The sequence below is a fragment of the Hyperolius riggenbachi genome, chromosome 3, assembly GCF_040937935.1.
Source record: "Hyperolius riggenbachi isolate aHypRig1 chromosome 3, aHypRig1.pri, whole genome shotgun sequence".
Taxonomy (NCBI): Eukaryota; Metazoa; Chordata; class Amphibia; order Anura; family Hyperoliidae; genus Hyperolius; species Hyperolius riggenbachi.
The window spans coordinates 218233811-218257970 of NC_090648.1; the positions used below are offsets into that span (position 1 = coordinate 218233811).

The 24160-nt window shown below is 41.8% G+C and overlaps 1 protein-coding gene across 1 annotated transcript in view; it reads right to left on the reverse strand.

Moving 5' to 3' along the window:
- REC114 (REC114 meiotic recombination protein) overlaps nucleotides 1-24160 on the reverse strand; it is a 165918-nt gene that overhangs the window by 64466 nt on the left and 77292 nt on the right. Inside the window, exon 4 of the mRNA XM_068275744.1 lies at nucleotides 12366-12449. Coding sequence (XP_068131845.1) covers nucleotides 12366-12449 — 84 coding nt within the window. The remainder of the gene's footprint in view (nucleotides 1-12365; nucleotides 12450-24160) is intronic.

Genomic DNA, 24160 nt, shown 5'->3' on the forward strand with positions numbered 1-24160 from the left:
AGGGCGTAGATATATGGTACAAGGTGCAGTAAGTAGTAAATGTAATAGAAAATACAGTAGAATCCCTTTATAATAAACTCCAAGGGACTGGGTAGTTTACTGTATCAGAAGTTTACTATATCAGAAATATACTTAAGCACATAAAGTATGCTATAGTGCTGTATAGTGCTGCTTTTATTTTCAATGCTTCAGCATACAAGCACAGACAGCATCTCAGCTAGATCAGTGCTCAATATGCAGGGATTCACATGATATAATCACGCAACAGCTTGCACAGGAAACATAGGTCTTACCACGTAATGCAGGTACAGTACTTATAGTGTGCTCCTCTGTCCTCATTTCTGTGCAGCCTGAATGATACTGTAGTGTTGCAGCCAAGCCCATGCAAGTCACAGATGACAGGCAATACCCTCAGTAATCAGGCAGCAGCTTACACAGAAAACATAGGTAATCCATGCAGGCCCACAGTAATGTGCAGATATCGAGCAGGCAACGAGCAGATGCCAGCCCACCCACTGACCACGGCTCATGGGTATCCAACTGACGTATGATACATGTGTCAGATAGAGCTAATGAGGCTACAATTTCCCTAATACCAAAAGAAGGTAAATCTCTTATGGCGTGTGAAGATTTTCGTCCAATATCAATTATGAATTGTGATGTCAAAATATATTCCAGGATCTTAGCTGCAAGACTGGGTGAAATAACGGACCTGGTTCTGGGGAATCAACAGGCTGGCTTTCGAAAACAAAGACATGTTAAAGACAACATCTATACGGCTATTAATGTGGTGAATGGTTGTAAATTGAGTAATAAAGAAGCAATATTAGCCACTATCGATGCAGAAAAAGCCTTTGATAGGGTATCTAGGGGTTTTATATTTGATGTTCTTAAGAGGATTGGCCTGGGTCCCTGTTTTGTTGACAGAATAATAAATTTGTACTCCAATCAATCAGCAAGAGTCAAGATAAATGGCTGTCTATCGGAGAGCTTTAGATTAACTAATGGAGTTCGGCAAGGATGCCCCCTCTCTCCAGTGCTGTTCAATTTGAGTCTAGAGCCCCTAATCAGAGCTATCCAAGGGGATCCCTTTATAGAGGGGATAGTAAATGAAGGGGAGGAAATAAAATTGATAGCTTACGCTGATGATATACTCCTCACTTTGACCAATCCACGGGTCTCTATGAAACACTGTATGAAATGGTTCACTCAGTTTGGGATGGCTACTAATTTTAAAATTAATGAACAAAAATCTATAATTCTTGATTTGGGTTGCTCCCCTGGAACCAAGAAAGCTATTCAGGACAGTATAAATTTTTGTTGGGACAGTCACTCAATCAAATATTTGGGTGTAAGAATTTGCGCTGAATCAAGAGATTTATATAGAGCCAATTATGGGGACATAGTAGTAGTATGTAGGGAAGCATTGAGAACCTGGGATCTCCCTTTTTTTAATGTTATTGGTAGAATAGCAATTGTAAAGATGAAGATATTGCCTAGATTACTGTTTCTGTTACAGTGTCTGCCCCTGTCCCTACCCAGCAAATGGTTTCAAGAATGGAACAAGATGTTCCAAAATTTTATATGGGCAAGGTCACGGCGTAGGATAGCATTCTCTATTACTTCAAGGGGTAAGGATCTTGGGGGTATGGCAGTTCCAGACATCTACAGATATTATACTAGTATTCATCTAGCTCGTGTGCTGGATTGGAGAATAAATGAGGACAATAGATTATGGGTAAGAATGGAGGGAAGCTGCCTCCGCCGAGACCTTCTCCTTTCCTGGATTCCAGCTCAGATACGAGCTGCTCTGTTGGTTCCTTCCCATCCCCTTATTCAACCTACGGTATCAATTTTAGCTAAAGTAATTGAGAGATGGCGACATTTTGATGGAATATCCCCACTGATATCAATTGTAAATAATCCAGATTTTGGACCAACTAAAGACAAGGCTTGGTGTAAGGCTAATCATCTTCCTATGGATATGAGACTTATAGACTTGGTAGGTAATAGTGAACTAGCCATCTCTCCCTTACTTGATTCCCATAAAATTGATTATTTCGTTGCTGTACAACTAAAGAGTTACTGGAAGAATTTGGAGAGAAAGGAGGGTGTTATTAGCAACAAAGTAAACAATTTTGAAAGATGGTTCCTATTAAAACAAAGGCCACCGAGGACTCTCTCAAACATTTATAAAGTGCTGGATGCCACCCTCCATGGGGTCCTACCACGATACTGTGACAGTTGGGAAAAATGTGAAGGAATTAAAATGAATGGAGAATTATGGGCTAGAGTTTTTAAAAAAATCTGGAGTATATCGGACACCTATATTCAGCTTGCCCAATATAAATTAATAGCCAGATGGTACCTGTCGCCAGTTCGTATGTTCAGATACGGCTTAGCTGTCGATGAAACCTGCTGGAACTGCGGACGGGATTCAGGTACCTTCTTGCATATGATGTGGAGCTGCCCTGTGGTGGTGGGCTTCTGGAAAGGGGTGGAGGAATTTTGTTCCGGGTACTTAATCCCTGGGGTTACATTAGATGTAAACTGGGCAATTTTTGGGATTAAAGATACAAAAGAAGCAGAAGGTGGTCCTGAGCAAAAACTATTGGTAGATTTGGGGGTAAGCTTAGCTAGAAAGCTTATTATTAAAAAATGGAAAAATCCAGAACCACTCTCCCTTGGAGAATGGAAAAAGGATATTATAGCATTTCTAAATAATAGAGTTTGGATAGGAGAAGATGATGTGACTGAAAGGTCTAATGCTACTTGTTGGGTTGTTATGAAACAGATTTGGGAGAAGAGTGTTGTCTGACTTCCGTATACCTCTTTGTTTTTGTAAGGAGGAGGAGAGGACCTAGAAGTGTCTGAGTTTTTTGGGGGGAAGTATATGGAGGATGTATGAGGTATGTATGGGGTGTGGTAGGTGGGATGTCTGAGTGAACAGTAATCTGTCATTACGTTGTATTGTTTTACTATATTTCTAATAATTTTCTAATTCAAATAAGATTACTAAATAAAAGATATGGCAAACCATGATGCAACAAATTACCCAACAAGAGAAGGTGCTGATGAAGCTAAGTTCTGGTTGGGATATGGCGTATTATCGCTGCTGAGAGTTTGCAAAAAAAAAAAAAAAAAAAAAAAAAAAAAAAAAATGATACATGTGTCCACCAACTTTCCTCTATAGCCAGATACAGAATACTGCAGGGACCAAAACAGGTTTACTATAACAGAAGTTCTACTTTATCCGGAGTTACTATACCAGGCGTTATTCCCATATACTCTTTATGGTGCTTGTCTGGAACCTGGACATTTAATTTCTATACCCAAAGTTTTACTATATTAGAGTTTACTATAACAACATTATACTGTAGTACAAAACATGTACAAACACATGAAATGTTGAACCTGTGAAATGCAATTGTTTTATGAAGAAAATTTTAAATATTTCAAATTTTGGTCCATAAGCAATTTCATATCTCTCAATGCTACAAAAAGTCCTATATGACTGGGAGGAATTTTTAGCTACTTTTAATTAACAAGATGTTAAAGGAATACTATCGATACCCAAGTGTTCTAAAATGACAGTGTGCAAATAATGTCTAAGAAGCTGTGTAAACATTTTCCTACTTTTCATGTTAAATATCAGAGGCAAAAGCTGTAATTTATTGAGGGTAAGATTTAGCTATATTGGGACAAATCAATTGCAGAAGGGGTGTCTGCTTCAATATTGCATATCAGACTACAGAAAGCAAATCTCAAACATATCAAACTCTGAAAGCAAAAACAGTATGAAAAGCTGTGACAATTAGTTACATTTCCTCTGCTCTCTTCGCACACTTCAGTCAGACACACAGGACACAGGATCTGCAGCAGTTGGGAGCTCTCTCTCTCTGTCACACACAGAGCTACGCAGAGGTCACTGATCAAGTGTGAGGGGAATTTCCCCTCTCCTCATGGCTCAGTCAGCCGTCAGTTTTGACGTCAGTAAAGTTTGAAAGTATTTTGCTAACAGTAAACAAAGAAGTTGCTACTAAAATGTATACACCAGTACTTAGCAGCACTTCCCAAACAATTCCTGTGTCAATTGAAAAAAATATGTGAATCGATAGTATTCCTTTAAGTTTAGTGGTCGAACCAAAATGTAAAGAATGGTCTGGTAATAAAAGGGTAGCATGTTTAACTTGTCAATAGTGAAGCAGGTAAAATGTACTCTTCCTTTTGGTTTTCTGTAAAGGTCCCATAGGGAAACAACACAACTCAAAACAATTTTTAATCGTACAATAGTAACATAAAGTAACATTGGTGATAACGATGCAACCTGAAAATGTGCAAGATTTTGCAAAATGGGCATTTCCTTAACTTTCACAATTTGGCTAGGTAGAAGTATGAGCTCAATGTTTATTTTCCTAACTGTTTCAAAGATATTGGGTTCTAAACACACACTGTAGCACATAACTGCTAAAAGCCTGGTCTGTGTCAGTACCACTTCAGTGATTGAAGCTGGAATTCCATAAAATGTGATAAGGGCTTTTAAGTAGCCTTAATGGCTGTCCCACCAAAAACAGAGGGCAACCAAGGCTTCAGATAAGAAATCTTAGTTTCTAATTTTAGTATCAAAATCAGGGCACAATTCAATCCTTGCACCTGAGTGAGTTGTAGAATAAAAAGAACCCTGGACAGAAACCATATTGGGCATACTATGATAGAATACAATACAGGCTGTGATGAGAGTTCCTGTGGTCACCAGAAACTCTAAGTATAGTTGTGAAGTAAGATATTTTTGTTCTAGCGGAAATAAACATATACTCACAAATCCGTACTCGGTTATTCAGATCTGCAAGGCAGGAACTGGTCAGTCGCACTGCTAGGGTTCTATAGGTAATCTCTAAAAAAAACCTTTTACCTCCCAAACAGAGGTGTATAACTGAACATGTGCATTACAGCGCAGGAGATTTGGGCGCAGCTGGCGCCACCGTAGACCATGATGGGAATGACGGCTATAGCAGCGCACAGTGAGTAACTTTGGAGCAGTCAGAAGACGGAGCTGAAGTTACTTTTAAAACACTAATTTTGTCCGCCAGCAATAGCTGGCAGCCGAATTACATCATTCCCACCATCCACGTGGACCTGGAGGGGGAATAGTAATTAACACCCCTGGGACTTGTGCAGGAGCAGGGTAAGCCGTATATCGGCTGTATCCTGCGCCCAAATCTCCTGGCGGCAATTTCATTCATACACTGTGTAAAAAAATTTAAAACAGCTTAAAAATTAGAGACAGTGTTGGTCTTGCCTCCCCTTAAGAAATAGACCAGTCTAATCTGGCCAAGGTTTTTATACAGCAAAATAAGACAATGCGTTTCATGGGTACACACCTGCTTCCTCAGGTCAGTAAAAAAAGTGCCTTGCTGGCTGTAATGAGCATAAGCGCCTTTATGTCACTCTGCTTCCTATGTGACATAAAGGCGCTTATGCTCATTACAGCCAACAATGCACTTTTTTTATTGACCTGAGGAAGCAGGTGTGCACCTGAGAAACGCATTGTCTTATTGTGCTGAAGAAAAACCTTGCCCAGTTTAGGCTTGCCGACAAGTTGCCTGTAACCTACAGTATATGTTCATAAACCAAGGACCACCTGTACTACATTTTATACAGCTTACAGCCTACTAAGACTTTCTAAATGCACGAATATCCCTTTCCCTGCCACAAATATGTGGTGCACAATGTTGGGTGAAGAATTTGCATAATATAAACACATAAATCACAGAAAGCAAATAAAAGTGTCAAGCTGGCAAGACATTTCAACTGACATACTTACCTTAAATGCATAGGTGTTTATCTCCAGTCCTCAAGGGCCATAATTATGCCAGTGTTTAGAATGGACTGAGAAATGGAGCAATGTGCGATTAACCATAAATTTATTGATTCAGTACCATCAAGTAATTTGAGCTGTACCAAAAATGTGTAAGAACCTCAGCCCTTGAGGACTGAAGTTCAACATCCCTGCTTTAAAGGATACCTAAAGTTTGAAGAATATGGATTGATTTCCATTTGAAGTATTAATCTTGCTTATATGTTGTGCTAATCGCCTAGGTCTTTGTGAGTAACAGACCTATTATAATTGAATTTTAATATTGGTTGATACAGCACTGCTGAGAATCAACCAATCCGAAACAGTCTGTATTCATGTTGGATTATTGTGGCTCTGTACAATTAACAAGCTGACACATCACTGCATACCAGTGGTTCTGGAGGTGTGGCTAGTTTACAAGGACAACAAAGGATGATTCACATATTCAGCAGTGATGCATTGTGGCAGATATCATATACTCACTCCAACCTGAATTATCGCATATACCTTGTTTTAAGAAGGCAAACTTTTGTTTTGCTTATTATTTTAGTAAGAGGGCTTTTTGGTCCTTTGAAGCCCCTTACACACCCCAATGAGTTCTGGTTCACCATGAGCTTGCTTTAAGTTTCAAGTCCTACTCCATAGAGCCACATTAATCCATGACATGCACTGATGAGGATTAACCAATCCGAAACAGTCTGTATGCATGTTGGATTATTGTGGCTCTGTACAATTAACAAGCTGACATCATTGCATTTCAGCAGTTCAGGAGGTGTGGCTAGCTTACAGGGACAACCAAGGATAATTTGCATATTCAGCAGTGATGCATCGTGGGAGACATCATATGCCCAACCTGATTTATCGCAAATTACTTCCGTTTTAGGAAGGCAAACTTTTGTTTTGCTTCATTTTAAAAGAGAATGATAGAATAGCAACAAAAAATTACATAAACGTTATAGTATGGTCTGGTGTTAGTCCTGGAGCAGAACTGCAGACATTAAAGGTGCAGTTCTGATTCAGTTCTGTCTAAAGCCTGAAAAATAAACTTTACGCTTCAAAAGCTTGCAATAAACCGTGTACAGTTAGTCATCAAAGGTATTACCGGAATCAACATTTGTTGGTTTGATGTCTGCATAAAGGTTATAAATAGATTTGTTAAAAAAAATTCCTAAAGAGACAGATGTCACATCATGCAATAATTTTTCTTTTTTTTTTTAATCAGGGATGGCTGAAATGTTAAAGCATACCTTAGCGCAAATTATTTTTCAAGAAGGATGCCTAATGTGTGTGTGTGGGGAGTTGTATGGATGCTTACCGCACCTCCCATGCCCCAGCATCTCCCACCATTCTCCAGTAATTATCCAATGTTTTCTCTTCTTGGTCGGCCTGGTCGTTGCCCTCAGATCCAGACATACTATGTTGCGCACTCTACAGCACTCCCCAGCGATGCCACATGACGTAAGCATGTTTGCGTGTTCCCTAGGCACATGCAATATGTTGGGTCACAGAGCACTGACTGTACCAAGAAATTGGATAATTAACGCAGAACGGAGGGTGACGCCAGGGCACGGGAGGTGCGATAAGCTGCCCTCACACACATTAGACGTCCTTTTTGAAAAATTAATTAGTGCTAAGGTTTCCTTTAATCCTGATTGGTTGTATATGACCTCACTACCTTCCCACAGAAAAAATGTGTCATCTATAAACCTTTTCCGATACTGTAGGATCAGAAGGCATGCCACTCAGGAGAAAGATTTTTTTGGAGCAGAGTGAAATTTTGACAGAAAGATTTGAAGAAAAGGGTCATGATGATGTAGAGTTTTTGGAAGAAAAGAAACAGATAGATAGAAAACAACTATTGGAGGGGGGAAAGAAAAAAGAGAACAAAAAGTTATTTTGTCCTATGATTACCCAATTCAGTGTACAGCGTTGAGATATAAAACAAATTCTGGATAAACATTGAGGGATTTTGAAGATGGATAAGACCTTGGAGTCAAAATTGCCGGATAAACCAGAGATTATCTTTAGAAAGACTCCTAGTATCAAGGATACACTAACAAAGAGCGTCATAAATGAACCAGTAGGGGGGGGGGAAAAATCGGGACAAAAGGGGTTTTTCAAATGTTTAGACTGTTTTGGGTGTAAAAATACCAGGAATTCAAAATTATTTTAGGATCATTTCAGATCTCATATTACAGGTGAAACCTTTAAAATAAAAACTCCATGTAGCTGCAATACTGATTATGTAATTTATTTAGTGGAGTGCCCTTGTGGGCTTCAGTATATTGGGCAGACTATGAGATGTTTTAAACAACGCCTATATGAACATGTACATAAAATCCAGAAGGGTCATAGAGACCACAGTGTGTCTTTAAATCTCCTGGAATCACATGGAAAGGACTGTTCCGATTTAAAATACTGTGTAATAGAGAATGTGAAAAATCACTGGAGAGTAATGGATAGAGAAAGAGAGTTACTCAAACGAGAAACTAAATGGATACCCTTATTGAGAACGATGTCCCCAGAATGTTTAAATATGGAGTACAATATGAATTGCTTTATAGCTACTAATTGATGTGGAGAGTAGTTTGAGTAGTATGAGTTCCCCTTTAAAAATGAGTGCAGTATGAAAGCCGGTATGAATGGGAGTTAACAAACTTTGAGAAATATGTCAAACAAATGTATAAGTAACATATGAGTAGAAAAAGTACTATTTTAAAGATTTTTATTTAATATTTGTTTAAAATTGATATTTTTAAGAATGTCAAACGGGCAGGCGCAGGCATTGAGAGATAGCAGGCGGAGCGTGATAAAGTGATGCGTCACAGCCTGTGACCTTCAAACCCCTTGAGAAAGTCACGTGGACGAAACCGGTTGGGGAGGAGCAACAGAGCAGGCGAGGGAGTGCGGAAGTGCGTGGATGACATCAGGACGTGATGCTACGTGAAGTGAACGGCCGGTCCCAGTACGCTACCTTTCCTACCCTGTGCTTACCTGTATGCCTGTCATAGACATACATGGTGAATACATGAGTGTATTTTAAATTAATTTTAAACAGAATACATTTTTTATCTGAAACTTGATTATGCTACGTGGAGTGTTCTATGTTATGCAAATGAGGATATGAAGATGTTACAGAGAAGAGCCCAGTTTTGACCAGAGTGGCATACGTTTGACAGAATGCATATGATCATTTTGTATGATCCAAAGAGCTGGTGAGTGCGCTCACAAGAGGTGTGGTGGTGGATTTTGAAGATATTGACATTTGTGAACTGATTGGAAGATTTATTTGCGTTGATCAACAGGGACTATCTTGTTACTATTTGGAGATTGACATTGGGCATCAACATAGATCGGCAGCAATCTCTGTATTGTATTGTGGTGTGTGTGGGACTGCGCACTGAATCTTTCTGTATTTATCATGAGGCAATGCTCATGCAAATATGCATTTGCTTTTGCATGCCAAATTATGCAGGGTCAAAAACCAATACCGCAAAGCGGTTGCCCTGCGGGATTTAGTTCATGCTACATTAGCACTATTCGGGAGCGCCACGGGGAGGCTTTCCAAGCGGGTGCAGGCGGCTCTTCCCAGCTCTGGCCACGCTTGGGAGGGTCGCCTGCATCCCCCAGCCTCCCCCTCCAGGGTGCCGCTGTGTGGTTTCCAAGCGGTAAGAGCGCCCGGGACCCCGCGGCCCCCCGGTTGTATGGGGCATTGGGGAGCCTCCTCGTGGCGCTCCTGGATAGTGCTAATGTAGCATAAACTAATCCCCGCAGGGCAACCGCATTGCGGTGTTAGTTTTAGACCCTGCATATTTCGGCATGCGAAAGCAAATGCATATTTGCGTGCACAATGTCTCGTGATAAGCCAATTAGGCCAAATTTGCAAAGCAAGATTTATCAGGTTTTACTTGGTTGATGCACACATTTTTTCTTTGTTGAAATCAGCATTCTTATTTATGATCAGTTTGATTGTATTTACTACTAAACATTCATTTGAATAATCTTATCAACAAATATGTTTAACAAAACATTTTATGCACTAAATAATGTATTGTCTTATTGAAATGGCCCCAAAATACAGAACACCAACACCAGTTTAGCTGCACTCATAAGAGAGAACCATTTATTGCACAAAAATATGCTTCACTGTTTGAAAAATTTGAGCAAAAACCCCCAATAAATATAGGGTATAAATTGCATAAATCTAAAAATGACAAGACCCTATATTTATTGGGGGTTTTTGCTCAAATTTTTCAAACAGTGAAGCATATTTTTGTGCAATAAATGGTTCTCTCTTATGAGTGCAGCTAAACTGGTGTTGGTGTTCTGTATTTTGGGGTGGTTTATTATTACCAGTGCTAGCACCTGGGAGGTTTGATACATATTGTTGAGCAATTGTACGTATTTTTTCTTATTGAAATGGTCATCTTTATCATACTCCTTTTGCTACCAGAAATCCAAGTGCTGTAATTTAGTCTTGGGAGTGCATGTATACACTTCTCAGCTATTTAAATTAAATCCATACATCTATACAGGTGACTATGAAAGCAAAGTCTTCAAATAAAAATGTAGAGGGAAAAAAAAAGAATATCTGTGACTTTTTTGTGCAACAGATTCTGTTATCTGCAGCCTCCTTCTCATCTTCCTGTATTATGTGTGCTGTGTAAATAGGAGGCAATGAACAGACTGACTTGAAAGAAAAAAGACAGAGGTGAGGCATGCTGTGGGATTTCAGAGGCATTTGATGACTGGGACCAGTATCTACCTTTAGCACCTACTGCCTCTCATTATGGAACAATTCCAGCTGATTTTCAATGGGCTTTACATTCTTCAAACATTTATGCTGGTTTCCTGCTAGAAAGCAAATTGAAATATGGATGTGCCTCTCTATTGCAAATTCTCGCCCTAAAAAATGTATAATGCAGGTGATTGCATTAAAAATAGTTTTTTTTAACCCTCAAAGGAGAACTTATGAGGGATCAGGCCCTGTAGCCTGCAGGACTGCCAGAGGCTTGGAGGAGGACTTCAACTTCTTACCCTTCTCTGATACAAGCCACCTTCCAAAACTACCATTGCCTTAGATGGTAGTAATGCAGATGAGTAGGTGTTACAGTTACCTGTATGTATGCATGGTACAGTCCCTCTTTTATTCCCTGCCTCACTCAGGACATGGCGTTACTGAGAAAAGCATTGCTGTGCATAGGGAAGACTGCTACTAATGGGGAAAGGAGACATGGCTATACTGGGTTGACATAGTGAGTGTCATAGTTGATACACATAGTGTGGGTGAGGGGCATCATGGTGCTGTACTATTATAGCCAAAGTGTAGTTCTGAGCAGCTGCTTTGCTCTGTATACCGCTGAATGATCTGTCTGGACTTAAAAGCCCAAATGCATAGGTATACCATACCCACAGCTGTAGGCTGGACCTGGAAGTGCCACCCATAATGACAATAGTCACAGAGGCATGGCAGCATGTAAACCTCAGGACAGTCCCCTTAACAGAACGGGTCTGAGAAGGCAGGGGCAGAGCTAGAGGTTAGCAGCACCACAGAATATGTTGACACTTTATAAATCAATCAATAATAATAACAGGCAGTAGAATAGAGAGCAAAGGATTGCTCCAGAAGTATAGTGAAAGTTCAAGAAACCTTATAGAAAGGAAGAGCAGCACATAAAAACATATATTAAAAACAAATAAATTCCAGGAACATACATGTAGGTTAGCTGAAGAACATTACATAATAATCCTACACAAATATCCAAATAAAGTATAGAACCAAGAATGGCCTTCCTGTCTCACAATTACTTAGCATTTGCTTAGAGCCACAGAATCATGGAGATCTTGAGGAACACATCATCACACCATAAAGATGAGAGAGAGGTTCAGAGCAAAGGGATTCCCTGATGTGATAAATCAGAAAACAACTGATTTTACCAATCATTTTGTCAAATGTCAGTTCAAAAGGATGTTACAAACTATTGAGGTAAGTTACTGACTTGTGAGGTAAGTACCTCATAAATGTCAATTTAGAAAGCATAGCACATGCGTTAAAACTGGTGATATGTTTTTTTCCCTAATTTCACAAATCTTCAGTATTTTTGTGTAGCAATTAAAAATGGTTAATGAGATGCAATTTGAGCTAATACAAATGTTATGTTTATTGTATGCAGCTTGGACTTGCTCTTTACTTGTCAGTATACTAAAGAATGCCATCTCTATCAGATCTACTTTTATTTTTTTTAAAAAAGCAGAAAATATAAATCACATTTTTCAAATGAATAAAAAAACAACTTTGCTTGTTCTGTACAATTGGATCAATTTATTGTATCATGTGTGGCCACCTTTAGTGTAATGTAGTAAGTAAGACTCACCGTTATTTATGGTTTACTTGCACATGAATGCGTGCTTTAAGTGACTGCAGGTCATCCATAAAGTGTACAGGCAGCACAAATCCAGTTCTATAATGTTAACCTAATGTTTGAATATCAATAATTCATTTACTTACTTTAGCAGTAGACCCAAAGAGAAGACAATCTGCTTTCTTCCCAACCTTCAGCCAGTTCTTTGCAGAATTTAAAGAGAAACCCTCCTGAAAAGGGACGGATTGCAAATAAATCACATTTCTAACAAATCCAGAACAAAAAAAAACATAAAAGGAATCAAACAGGGATCACAAACAACCAGAGCCTACTAGGGATAAAGACAATGTAAGATTTGCCTCAGTGACAGTAAGGAGCTACAATAAAACCAAAATTAACTCTTACCTACAGTAATTTTCCTTTTCTGTGCATCGCCATGGCAGCATACTCCGCCCCTATCATCCATTATCGATAGAGTTCAGTCTAGTTTAAAATCCTGCGATAGCACAGAGTACCCAGAAAGCTCATGGTGACCCAGAACCACTAAGAATGTAGGTAGTGGCAACTCTCCCTCTGGATCACCCCATTGCAGTCAGTGGTCTTATATTTTTTGTATCTAGGTGGGATTCAGTCAACATGATGGTTAAGTCAAGGAAGTTAATGCTTTCTTTGCTTAGCCAGTACGTGAATTCTTAACTCCCTTGTGGCATATCCAAAGACCTCAGGAACTTTAGGAGGTCACTCTCTGCCCCCCCTCCCCCCGCCCCAATGATAATGCAGTCATCAATATAACTGTCCCAAAATTTTAAGTGACCTGTATGATGGGGATGATAATCTCCTACTCCTATAAGCCCCTGAATACGTTTGCAGATGAAGACACAAGATGATAGCCCATGGCTGAACCTCTTGTCTGCAAAAAGTATTCATCCTTTTATACTGTAAGAACTAGATATTCCCAAGGACAGTTCACCAGATAATTACTCCCTTTTTCTTAGGAAGTAAGATCCTGCCTCAAATCCCCTTTGGTGATCTATAACAGTATACAGTGACTTGAAGTCACAGGTTGCCAGAACATAATCTTCCTTCCATTCCACCTCAGCATGTGAACTGTATCTCTGATATATGAGGGGTGGGAAGTGACACTTTTCTGCAGAAAGAAATCGATAAACTCCACCATTTTACTTGCAACTGAACCAATCCTCGCCACTATCAGGCACCCTGGGGGGGGGGGGGGGGGGGGGGAGTGGAGGCTTTTGTGGCTTTTTAGGAGAGTGTATATCACTGGGGTAATCTGTCGTTCCACACTAAGGAACTCCAACTCCCCCTTATTGATAAAGTTTTGACTTAGACCCTCTTCCACCAGTTTTTCAGGATGAAACTATAAGTATGAATACTATTTGCAGACGAAAGGTTCGGCCATGGGCTGTCATTTTGCGCCTTCGTACGCAAATTTATTCATGGGTCTATGGGAGGAGGAGGTTATCACCAGTTCTACTGCGCAGGTGTAGAACGCAGAACCTTCTATTGTGTGACTTATCGAGAGTGAGTAGCTATTTGAGCTGAAGTGTGAGTGGGTGACACTGGATCTCAGCCTGATTTAGAGTGAGTGTGTGGGTGAGAGTGAGTGGCCGTCTGAGCTGAAGTGAGAGTGTGCAAGAATAGAATGTAGCCTGAGAGAGATGGTTGAGAGTGAGTTGGTGGGTGAAAATGAGTGAAAGTTGACAAAATAGCTGGTAAAAAATGACTGCAAGTGGGTAAGAGTGAGTAGCTGTTTGAGCTTAAGTGTGAGTGGGTGACATGGGTTCACAGACTGGTTGAGAGTGAGTTGGTGGGTGAGAGTAAGTGACTAGATGAGATTGAGTGAAAGCTGACAAAGTTGACGGTAAAAAAAAATGAGTGCAAGTGGGTGAGAGTATTCAAGACTACTTTATAGCCTGGGTGAGAATGGTATAAATTTAGTTTTGTGAGAGTGGACAAGACAGAGTACATGGGTGAGTATATAGATAAGATCAAGCGAAATAAAGACAGACTAAGGGGGAGATTGCTAAAAGTACACATTTGAATGGAGGAATGCATGTCAGTTGGTGGGTGACAGTCATGGGCGTCCGCACATAGAGCCAGGGGGTGCCGCTGCCTCCCCCTGGCCGCCGCTCACCCCCTGTAACCGCCGCTCACCCCCTCCTGGCCTCCGCGTCAGACCTCGATCAGGCGGCGCCGCGGCGACCAATAGTGCGGGCGCTAGGACCTAGCACACCGCACTGATATGCGGAAGTGACATCACTTCCGCATATAGAGCGGGTGCGTCCGGCGCCCGCACTTACTGGTCGGGTCGCCGCTGATCGAGGTCTGAAGTTGCTGCAAGGTGAGGGGGGAATAGCGGCGGCTAGAGAGATGGGGCACCTGTCACTCACTGCCTAAATGGGGGTCCGTCACCCGCTGCCTAAAGGGGCTCCCTATCACCCGCTGCCTAAAGGGGCTCCCTGTCACCCGCTGCCTAAAGGGGCTCCCTGTCACCCGCTGCCTAAAGGGGACCCTGTCACTCGCTGCCTAAAGGGGCTCCCTGTCACTCGCTGCCTAAAGGGGCTCCCCGTCACCCGCTGCCTAAAGGGCCCCCTGTCACCCGCTGCCTAAAGGGGCTCCCTGTCACCCGCTGCCTAAAGGGGCTCCCTGTCACCCGCTGCCTAAAGGGGCTCCCTTTCACTCGCTGCCTAAAGGGGTCCCTGTCACTCGCTGCCTAAAGGGGTCCCTGTCACTCGCTGCCTAAAGAGGCTCCCTGTCACCCACTGCCTAAAGGGGTCCCTGTCACCCGCTGCCTAAAGGGGTCCCTTTTACTCACTACCTAACCTGGGGGGGTCCCTGTCACTCGCTGCCTAAAGGGGTCCCTGTCACTCGCTGCCTAAAGGGGTCCCTGTCACTCGCTGCCTAACCTGGGGGTCCCCTGTCACTTCCTTACCTGGGGGTCCCCTGTCACTACTTTACTGGGGGGGGTCCTTGTCACTTCCTAACTTGGGGGTTCCTGGCGCTACCTAAACTAGGGGGCAGCATTTACTTCAACCAGCCAAGCACAGCCCAGCATCACTGCCAGCCAACCCAGCCACAGAATCACCGCCAGCCAACCCGGCCACAGCATCACCGCCAGCCAGCCTGGCCACAGCATCACGCAAGGCCTTTCAGCCCGCACGTCATCCCCAATCCAGCCAAAAACAGTATTGCCAGGCACAGCAGCCGGTAGAGGAGAATTGAGAAGCCAGGTGAGAGATGTCTACCATATTAAGGGGGCATTCTATTCCTATTTATGTGAAATGCTGTCTATTTATGTGCCTCATGACTGCTGAATTTGTCTTGTTGGGGGCCTCATGATTGCTGAATTCGTCTTGTTGAAGGCCTCATGATTTTTTGGGGGCCTCAAGATTGCTGAATGTCTTGTTGGGGGCCTCATGATTTGTTGGGGGCCTCATGATTGCTAAATTTGTCTTGTTGGGGGCCTCTGGGAAAAGCTGAATCATCATCCTATGAGACAATAGCATTAAACTTACTTTTTAGCTTTTTAAAACGGAAAATAAAACTGGGAGGTTCTAAAAAAAAAGAATACATTTTTCAGGAGTAGGATGAATGAAATTGTTTATCTTCACAGTTTATTTTCAACTTGGATTTTCCATAATGTTCATGTATGAGTTAAAACGTTTGTATGAAGTTTAAATTGCTGTTGCCACTTTGCGATAGATAAAGTGACTTTTGGGTTGCAGTTTGGGCACTCGGCCTCCAAAAGTTTCGCCACCACTGTCCTAATCTAATGTCCCACCATTGCTAAGTTAATGAAAATTTGTCACCACCCATGGCAACACCCACATTCTGGTCCATGGCCGCACCCATTTTTCGGCGCAGCACGCTATGCGCGCCGAACACCATAGCCCTCAGGTTTTTCGGCGCATGCATCTTCTCAAAAATTTACGGCACGCGTACTTCTGCCCTGCCTTTTTGCCCCCCCCTGGAAAATTTTCTGCGGACGCCCATGGTGACAGTTAGTGTCATTGAGTGACAAATAATTACAATATTTGCAAATCTCAGCAGAAATGTGAACAACATGAGCATTTCTTGGGGTTTGAGCCCACTAATGCAGTTGTGTCTACTTCTCAACACCTGTAACATTGATGTGTTGCTGAAAAACTGGCACAACTGCATTAGTGGGCTCAGATCCTTACAGTAAAAAGAACAATAATAAAAATAATATTACCTACAACCACATTTGTAATTATTAAATACGCATTCCACACCACTTGCATACTTGTTGAGTGGTAATGTGTTCTGTTACGATATATATGCTCTTTTCCTTATGGAGAAGTGAGGGCTATGTGCATGCAGTCCACTGCCCCAACACGCATACCAGCAATGGAATAAAACGTGTGCTTTTTGTCTCATCCCAAGCAGTGAGGCTTTTAGGCAGGTAAATATATAGGTGGGCTGTACTGGGAATGGCTGCAAACACATTTGCAATGCTCCTTGAGCATGCTGTTTGGGAAATCCCCACACACTTGTTAAAAAGCCTTTACCAAAGAAGTGCAGGGCAGTTAGCAACTTCACCATCCCTGGTACAGCTCGGTTCTTCTTGGTTTCCATTTCTAGACAGTGCTCAGTTTCATTGTATAAGCTTTCTATCATCTCTGGGTTCAATTGGAAACAAATTACCACTTTAAAGAGAATCTGTATTGTTAAAATCGCACAAAAGTAAACGTACCAGTGCGTTAGGGGACATCTCCTATTACCCTCTGTCACAATTTCGCCGCTCCTCGCCGCATTAAAAGTGGTTAAAAACAGTTTTAAAAAGTTTGTTTATAAACAAACAAAATGGCCACTAAAACAGGAAGTAGGTTGATGTACAGTATGTCCACACATAGAAAATACATTCATACACAAGCAGGCTGTATACAGTCTTCCTTTTGAATCTCAAGAGATCATTTGTGTGTTTCTTTCCCCCTGCAGCTATCTTCCACTGAAGTGTCAGGCTGTTTCTTCCTGCAGAGTGCAGACAGCTCTGCCTGTATGTAATTCCTCAGTATGTGAAAGCCCAGCCAGCTCAGAGGAGGATTTATCCAGCTTGTAAAAGATAAGAGAGAAGAGAGAAGCTGCCCTAATCTAAATAATACACAGGCAGTGTGCAGAGAGGGGCCTGGAGGGGGGAGATGCATCACAGAACCACAACACTGAAGAACTTGGCAGCCTTCCAGACAAAGGCTGACAAGTCTGACAAGAGAGAGATAAGTTGATTTATTACAGAGATGGTGATAGTAGAACGTGCTGCAGTAAGCCAGAACACATTAGAATAGCTTTTGGAAGTTGTAGGATGATAAAAAACAGGATGCAATTTTTGTTACAGAGTCTCTTTAAGGTCTGTAAATTTGTCTAGCACTGTTCAATAAATTTGATGAGAAATAGCAGTAAATCTCCTTTGTATGAGCCTTCTCCTCTGTGTAACATTTAGTTCATACTACACCATTTCTGCTGACAAGTAATGGAGTTAATGTCAGTACAGTCAGGTCTAAAAAAAGATGCTGAATTACATGCAAACATGCTCCTTACTTTGCTTCAGAATAATGTTTTGTGGTCATTTTTCACATTTTTTCACACAAATACCAACCTTTATTACCACATTCGGTAAAAGGTAACTAATGTGTTTCAGAATTTTGAAAACTGATTTCCGAATGGCGAATTTTTTCAAACATGCAGTAATTTGGGTAAAATACTTTTCAGAATTGAGGCCATTGAGTTTACTGGAACTTACATTATGTGCATATATAACAAGGGTAATATTCATAACAATAAACTACAAAATAGTCTGGGTGTTATTGTAAAATGAAATATAATTTTAAAGAAAGTGGTTACATGTTAAAAATTGATTACCAGTATCTGACGTGAGCTCATGGAGGAACTTATACACAAGTAAGAACAAACCTTGCTAATGAGTGCCTAGAGAGGATGAAGGAAATATTTGTGCCTTTGGTGGATCTTTTATTTCGTAGATTACTTATGTGATTGCATAAAATAAACTTGTCTTTTGGTTAAAGAGACACTGAAGCGAAAAAAAAAATATGCTATAATGATTTGTATGTCTAGTACAGCTAAGAAATAAAACATTAGGAGCAGAGTCATACGTCTAATATGGTTTCCAGTACAGGAAGAGTTAAGAAACTCCAGTTATCTATGCAAAAGAGCCACTGAGCTCCATGGCTTTTAAAGTCGCAGAGAGCTTTGTCTTCTGAAGCTTGTTATCTCAACTGTCAGTCACTGTATTTTCTTTTTCTCTGCAGAGGACAGTTCAAAAGTGCATTGGCCTGCTCTGTAAAACCATTTAGAATGCTGAGTAGTGTGTGAACTGCTAATATTAGAGAATGATGCAATGTTATAAAAAACACTATATAACTGAAAATAAAAATATGAGAATATTTTCTTTGCTACTAATATTATTATCTGTACTACACAACCAATTCATTATATCATTTTTTTTTCCGCTTCAGCGTCTCTTTAATGAAACAAATGGTGAAGCTACAACTTAGTTTTTACACTAGCGTTTCAGATTAGGCTCAGAATGAACACTGCAATGCCACAGTCCTAATATAAAGCATTATGAATACTGCAAAAACAATAGCACATAGTTTGTAGATCAGATAATTCTATCACTAATTGGGAATGCAGCTGGTAAAAGTCTATAATGAGGTGTAGATGATACACGCAAGGCACAGGATGTGAGATAGCATTCTCTGGCATGTGACAGTTATCCCACTGCATGATTAAGGCAGTGACGTACCGCTATTCTGCTTGAGGTGTTGATACTTTGCAGAATCCCCACACTGCCATCACACCAAGTGATTAATAGCAATATCATTTATAAGGTGGTCTTGTCCATGCTTGTCTTTCTGTGCATAATGACTTAATTCTTCAGCTGTGACTACTACTGGGATTGAAAGTGTCATGTCTGAATGGGAAGTGACGGGCTGGCCATCCTCAGCTTAAGAACACTTATTAACACGTCTGCACAAAGCAATCCTTTGCTACATTACAGCTTTTCATTAAATGCACCCAAGCATCCAGACAGGAGGTTCACCGAGTCTTGTCTGCATTAAAAAACATATTTACATAAACTGTATTCTTCCATGTAGGTGGATAATAATAGCATTCTAGTAGAATAATAATAATCATAATTAAGATTAGCAGTTAGAGAATACTTGTTGGTTTTTAAAGCCAGGGCCAAGAGTGTGGTTTTGCAAGCAAAGCCAAAAGGGATCAGCTGCAACCATCTAGGCAGAACTGCCAAGTTTTGTGGAAAATGTGCACATGCTAAGCATGCATTATCATCTTTATGCATGTGGTATGACACACATTATCCATACAAAAGGCATGGCTTTACCCAGGTTGATGGCTATGAAGTATGTTTAATTCTGAAAATGTGGTTTTAAAGTAAAAGAAAAAACAACACACACACAAAGAAAGAAAAGTCCTTCGCTCAGAAATAAGGAACATAATCCAGTTGTTATTGATTGTATCAAAATATCCATTATGGCTCCAGATCAGAACAATCCACCTCTACCTTGAAAAAAAACCCTTAAAAACAACAGAGGCAAAAATGTGAGCAAATGGGTGTTAGCCCTAACAACCCATCAATATAGTGCTAAATATTACACTTTCTATTTTATTCATCCCACTCATCCCAAAACAAATATATGCAATAAGAGCTTGTGTACACCGAGCGGCTTTTTCAGCGTTTCTGCAGCCGCTTGCGGCTGCGGATACGCTTGGTCAATGTATCTCAATGGGGTGGTTCACACCAGAGCGGGAAGCGTTTTGCAGAAACGAATCCTCCCGGGGTGAGGCATTTTTTGGATTGCGGATGCGTTTCTGCCTCAATGTTAAGTATAGGAAAAACGCAAACCGCTCTGAAAAACGCCTGTTCAGAGCGGTTTTGACGGCGTTTTTGTTACAGAAGCTGTTCAGTGACAGCTTTACTGTAACAATATATGAAATCTACTACACCAAAACCGCTACACAAAACCGCAAAACGCTAGCTGAAACGCTACAGAAAAAGAAGAAAAAGCGTTTCAAAATCTGCTAGCATTTTGCGGATCTGTTAGCGGGTTTTGGTGTGCACCAGGCCTAAGTGATTATTTCTTCTGGGTGTCTTATGCTACCACATAACTAGACAGCATAAAGCGATAAACCAAAAAGAGAATTGGCTCTTGGGTGCATGAAGATAGAAAAAATACTTTATTGAAAAAAAATACATATATATATATTCTACACGTATATGTAGCAACCTCACTCACATAATCCTAATATATATAAATTCATAAAAAGTCCATAAAAACAATTCAAAAGGTTGGGCTACCAAAACCAAACCCAATCCTGACCCTTAAAGACTGGGGCTGCAGTCCCCATAAGTCCAAAAGAATAGAAGCTGTCAAGATCTAAAAAAAGTGAAAATGTGCGAGCAAACAAATGGCCAATGTAAATCCTGTGGGCTCAAAATATGGTAAACAGCATTCAAGCAGGCTTCGTTCTTTTAAGGTTGATGACCCCCCCACTCGCAGGGGTCACTGATGCAACAAAAAATGTGGTCCTGAAGATATTTTCAGCCAAAGAAAGCCCCAAACAGCTTCTTGATTAAACCAGAAGAGTTGTTCCTTGGGCAGGAGCAGTCGGGCCATTAGATTATGCCAACAACTTCAGGTATGTTACCACGTGCAAACAGATAAACCAGCTGTTGATTGCGTAAAGAATTGAGCAAATGTTCCAACATATATGCAGCCAGGCATAAGCACAATAGAACACAAGCACGGCAAAGCAGCAAAGCTTCTAATGAGATAGTTCATGCAGTGAAAGCCAAAGCACAAGCAAATGGAACCAGCAGATGCATCATGGAGAAGTCACATTGCCATAGATTGGCCTCCAGCATAGTTACCAGTCCTCCTGGAATATGAGCTGCAGAAGCCGGCTGAATGGTAGATCCAATATGGGTCAGGAATAATGGTGGAATGAAGCCCAAGCCGCTGTCAATGTGCCTGACATGTTTCGCCGCCCCTGGCGGCCTTTGCAAAGGCAAGGCAGCAGTATCAAAACATCCAGACGCCATAATGGCGTTCTTATGCCTGCCCATGTGGCCACTCCCCTTCCGCCCGGCCCCAAACACGCCCCCTGTATACCTCACCAAACTCGGAGAAGTATGGGCACGTCGTCACTGGAACACAAGACGCGTCCCATGGCCGCATGACCGGAAGCCCACGCGTAACCATGCGTCAACGCGGCGCACGTCCACAGACCCGCCCTCCCAGACCCTGGAAGTGCGAGTGTGCAGCCGGGACGTCTCTGAAGCGCAAATGCGCCAGGGCTCCCGGCCCAAGCAGCCATGTGACACCTGCCCCCAGACAGAGTGCCTGGCGGGGCTGGGCAGAAAGAGGGGGACATGGGCATTGAAAAATATATATTACTAACAGAAAAAAAGACAAAAGAAAACGAGAAAAACTCAAGAAAAAATAGTGAAAAAGAAAAAACATATACAGAAACACTCTATTTGAGTGACACCAATAGTAGGTGCATGCATATTAAACATGAATGCATCGGCAAACACTGTATATGTGCTAAAGCTAAAGCACATATACAGTGTTTGCCTATGCATTTATGTTTAATATGCATGCACCTACTATTGGTGCCACTCTTATAGTGTTTCTGTATATGTTTTTTCTTTTTCATTATTTTTTCTTGAGTTTTTCTCTTTTCTTTTGTCTTTTTCTTTTTTTCTGTTAGTAATATATATTTTTCAATGCCCATGTCCCCCTCTTTCTGCCCCGCCCCGCCAGGCACTCTGTCTGGGGGCAGGTGTCACATGGCTGCTTGGGCCGGGAGCCCTGGCGCATTTGCGCTTCAGAGACGTCCTGGCCGCACACTCGCACTTCCAGGGTCTGGGAGGGCGGGTCTGTGGACGTGCGCCACCTTGACGCCTGGTTACTCGTGGGCTTCCGGTCATGCGGCGCGTCTTGCGTTCCAGTGACGATGTGCCCATACTTCTCCGAGTTTGGTAAGGTATACCCGGGGCGTGTTTGGGGCCGGGCGGAAGGGGAGTGGCCACATGGGGAGGCATAAGAACGCCATTATGGCGTCTGGCCGTTTTGATACTGCTGCCTTGCCTTTGAAAAGGCTGCCAGGGGCGGCGAAACATGTCAGGCACATTGACAGCGGCTTGGGCTTCATTCCACCATTATTCCTGACCCATATTGGATCTACCATTCAGCCGGCTTCTGCAGCTCATATTCCAGGAGGACTGGTAACTATGCTGGAGGCCAATCTATGGCAATGTGACTTCTCCATGATGCATCTGCTGGCTCCATTTGCTTGTACTTTGGCTTTCACTGCATGAACTATCTCATTAGAAGCTTTGCTGCTTTGCCGTGCTTGTGTTCTATTGTGCTTATGCCTGGCTGCATATATGTTGGAACATTTGCTCAATTCTTTACGCAATCAACAGCTGGTTTATCTGTTTGCACGTGGTAACATACCTGAAGTTGTTGGCATAATCTAATGGCCCGACTGCTCCTGCCCAAGGAACAACTCTTCTGGTTTAACCTCCCTGGCGGTTTATTTATTTTGCCAGGGAGGCTGCAACGTGGTTTTTTTTTAATAAAAAAAAAAATATTTCATGCAGCCAACTGAAAGTTGGCTGCATGAAAGCCCACTAGAGGGCGCTCCTGTTGCGTTCTTTCGATCGCCTCCGGCAATCGAAAGTAACAAGATAGGCCGCAATGAGCGGCCTATCTTGTTTCGCTTTTGTCGTCGCCATGGCGACGAGCGGAGTGACGTCATGGACGTCAGTCGACGTCCTGACGTCAGAGCCGCCCGATCCAGCCTCTAGCGCCGGCCGGAACTGTTTGTTCCGGCTGCGCTGGGCTCGGGCGGCTGGGGGGACCCTCTTTCGCCGCTGCACGCGGCGGATCGCCGCGGAGCGGCGGCGATCGGGCAGCACACGCGGCTGGCAAAGTGCCAGCTGCGTGTGCTGCTTTTTTCAGAATTGAAATCGGCCCAGCAGGGCCTGAGCGGCGACCTCCGGCGGCATACCCCGAGCTCAGCTCGGGATTACCGCCAAGGAGGTTAATCAAGAAGCTGTTTGGGGCTTTCTTTGGCTGAAAATATCTTCAGGACCACATTCTTTGTTGCATCAGTGACCCCTGCGAGTGGGAGGTCATCAACCTTAAAAGAACAAAGCCTGCTTGAATGCTGTTTACCATATTTTGAGCCCACAGGATTTACATTGGCCATTTGTTTGCTCGCACATTTTCACTTTTTTTTAGATCTTGACAGCTTCCATTCTTTTGGACTTATGGGGACTGCAGCCCCAGTCTTTAAGGGTCAGGATTTGGTTTGGTAGCCCAACCTTTTGAATTGTTTTTATGGACTTTTTATGAATTTATATATATTAGGATTATGTGAGTGAGGTTGCTACATATACGTGTAGAATATATATATATATGTATTTTTTTCAATAAAGTATTTTTTCTATCTTCATGCACCCAAGAGCCAATTCTCTTTTTTGTTTATCGTATTATATCATGTTGGCATAGTGCATGAAGATTTTGATTATTGTGTGGAATTTATATAGTGACAACGGTTCCCTATTGACTCACACTCCTGACTTAAGAGTCATTACTTTATTAGACAGCATAAAGGTCTTTACTTTATTACATTCAGGACCTGCATATTCTGTATTCTAGGATGTGCAGATTCTCCATGATCATTTTACAATCCTGGATATAAAAACACATCAACATACATTCCCAGCTAAACAACATGGAGGTTTTGCTCAGTGGCACTAGTAGTTTAAAGTATACTTGAACTGAAGTTACAACTATAAATGTAAATACACGGTGCTGCCCCATTAGTTTTACAAACCTTCTTGCAGTCT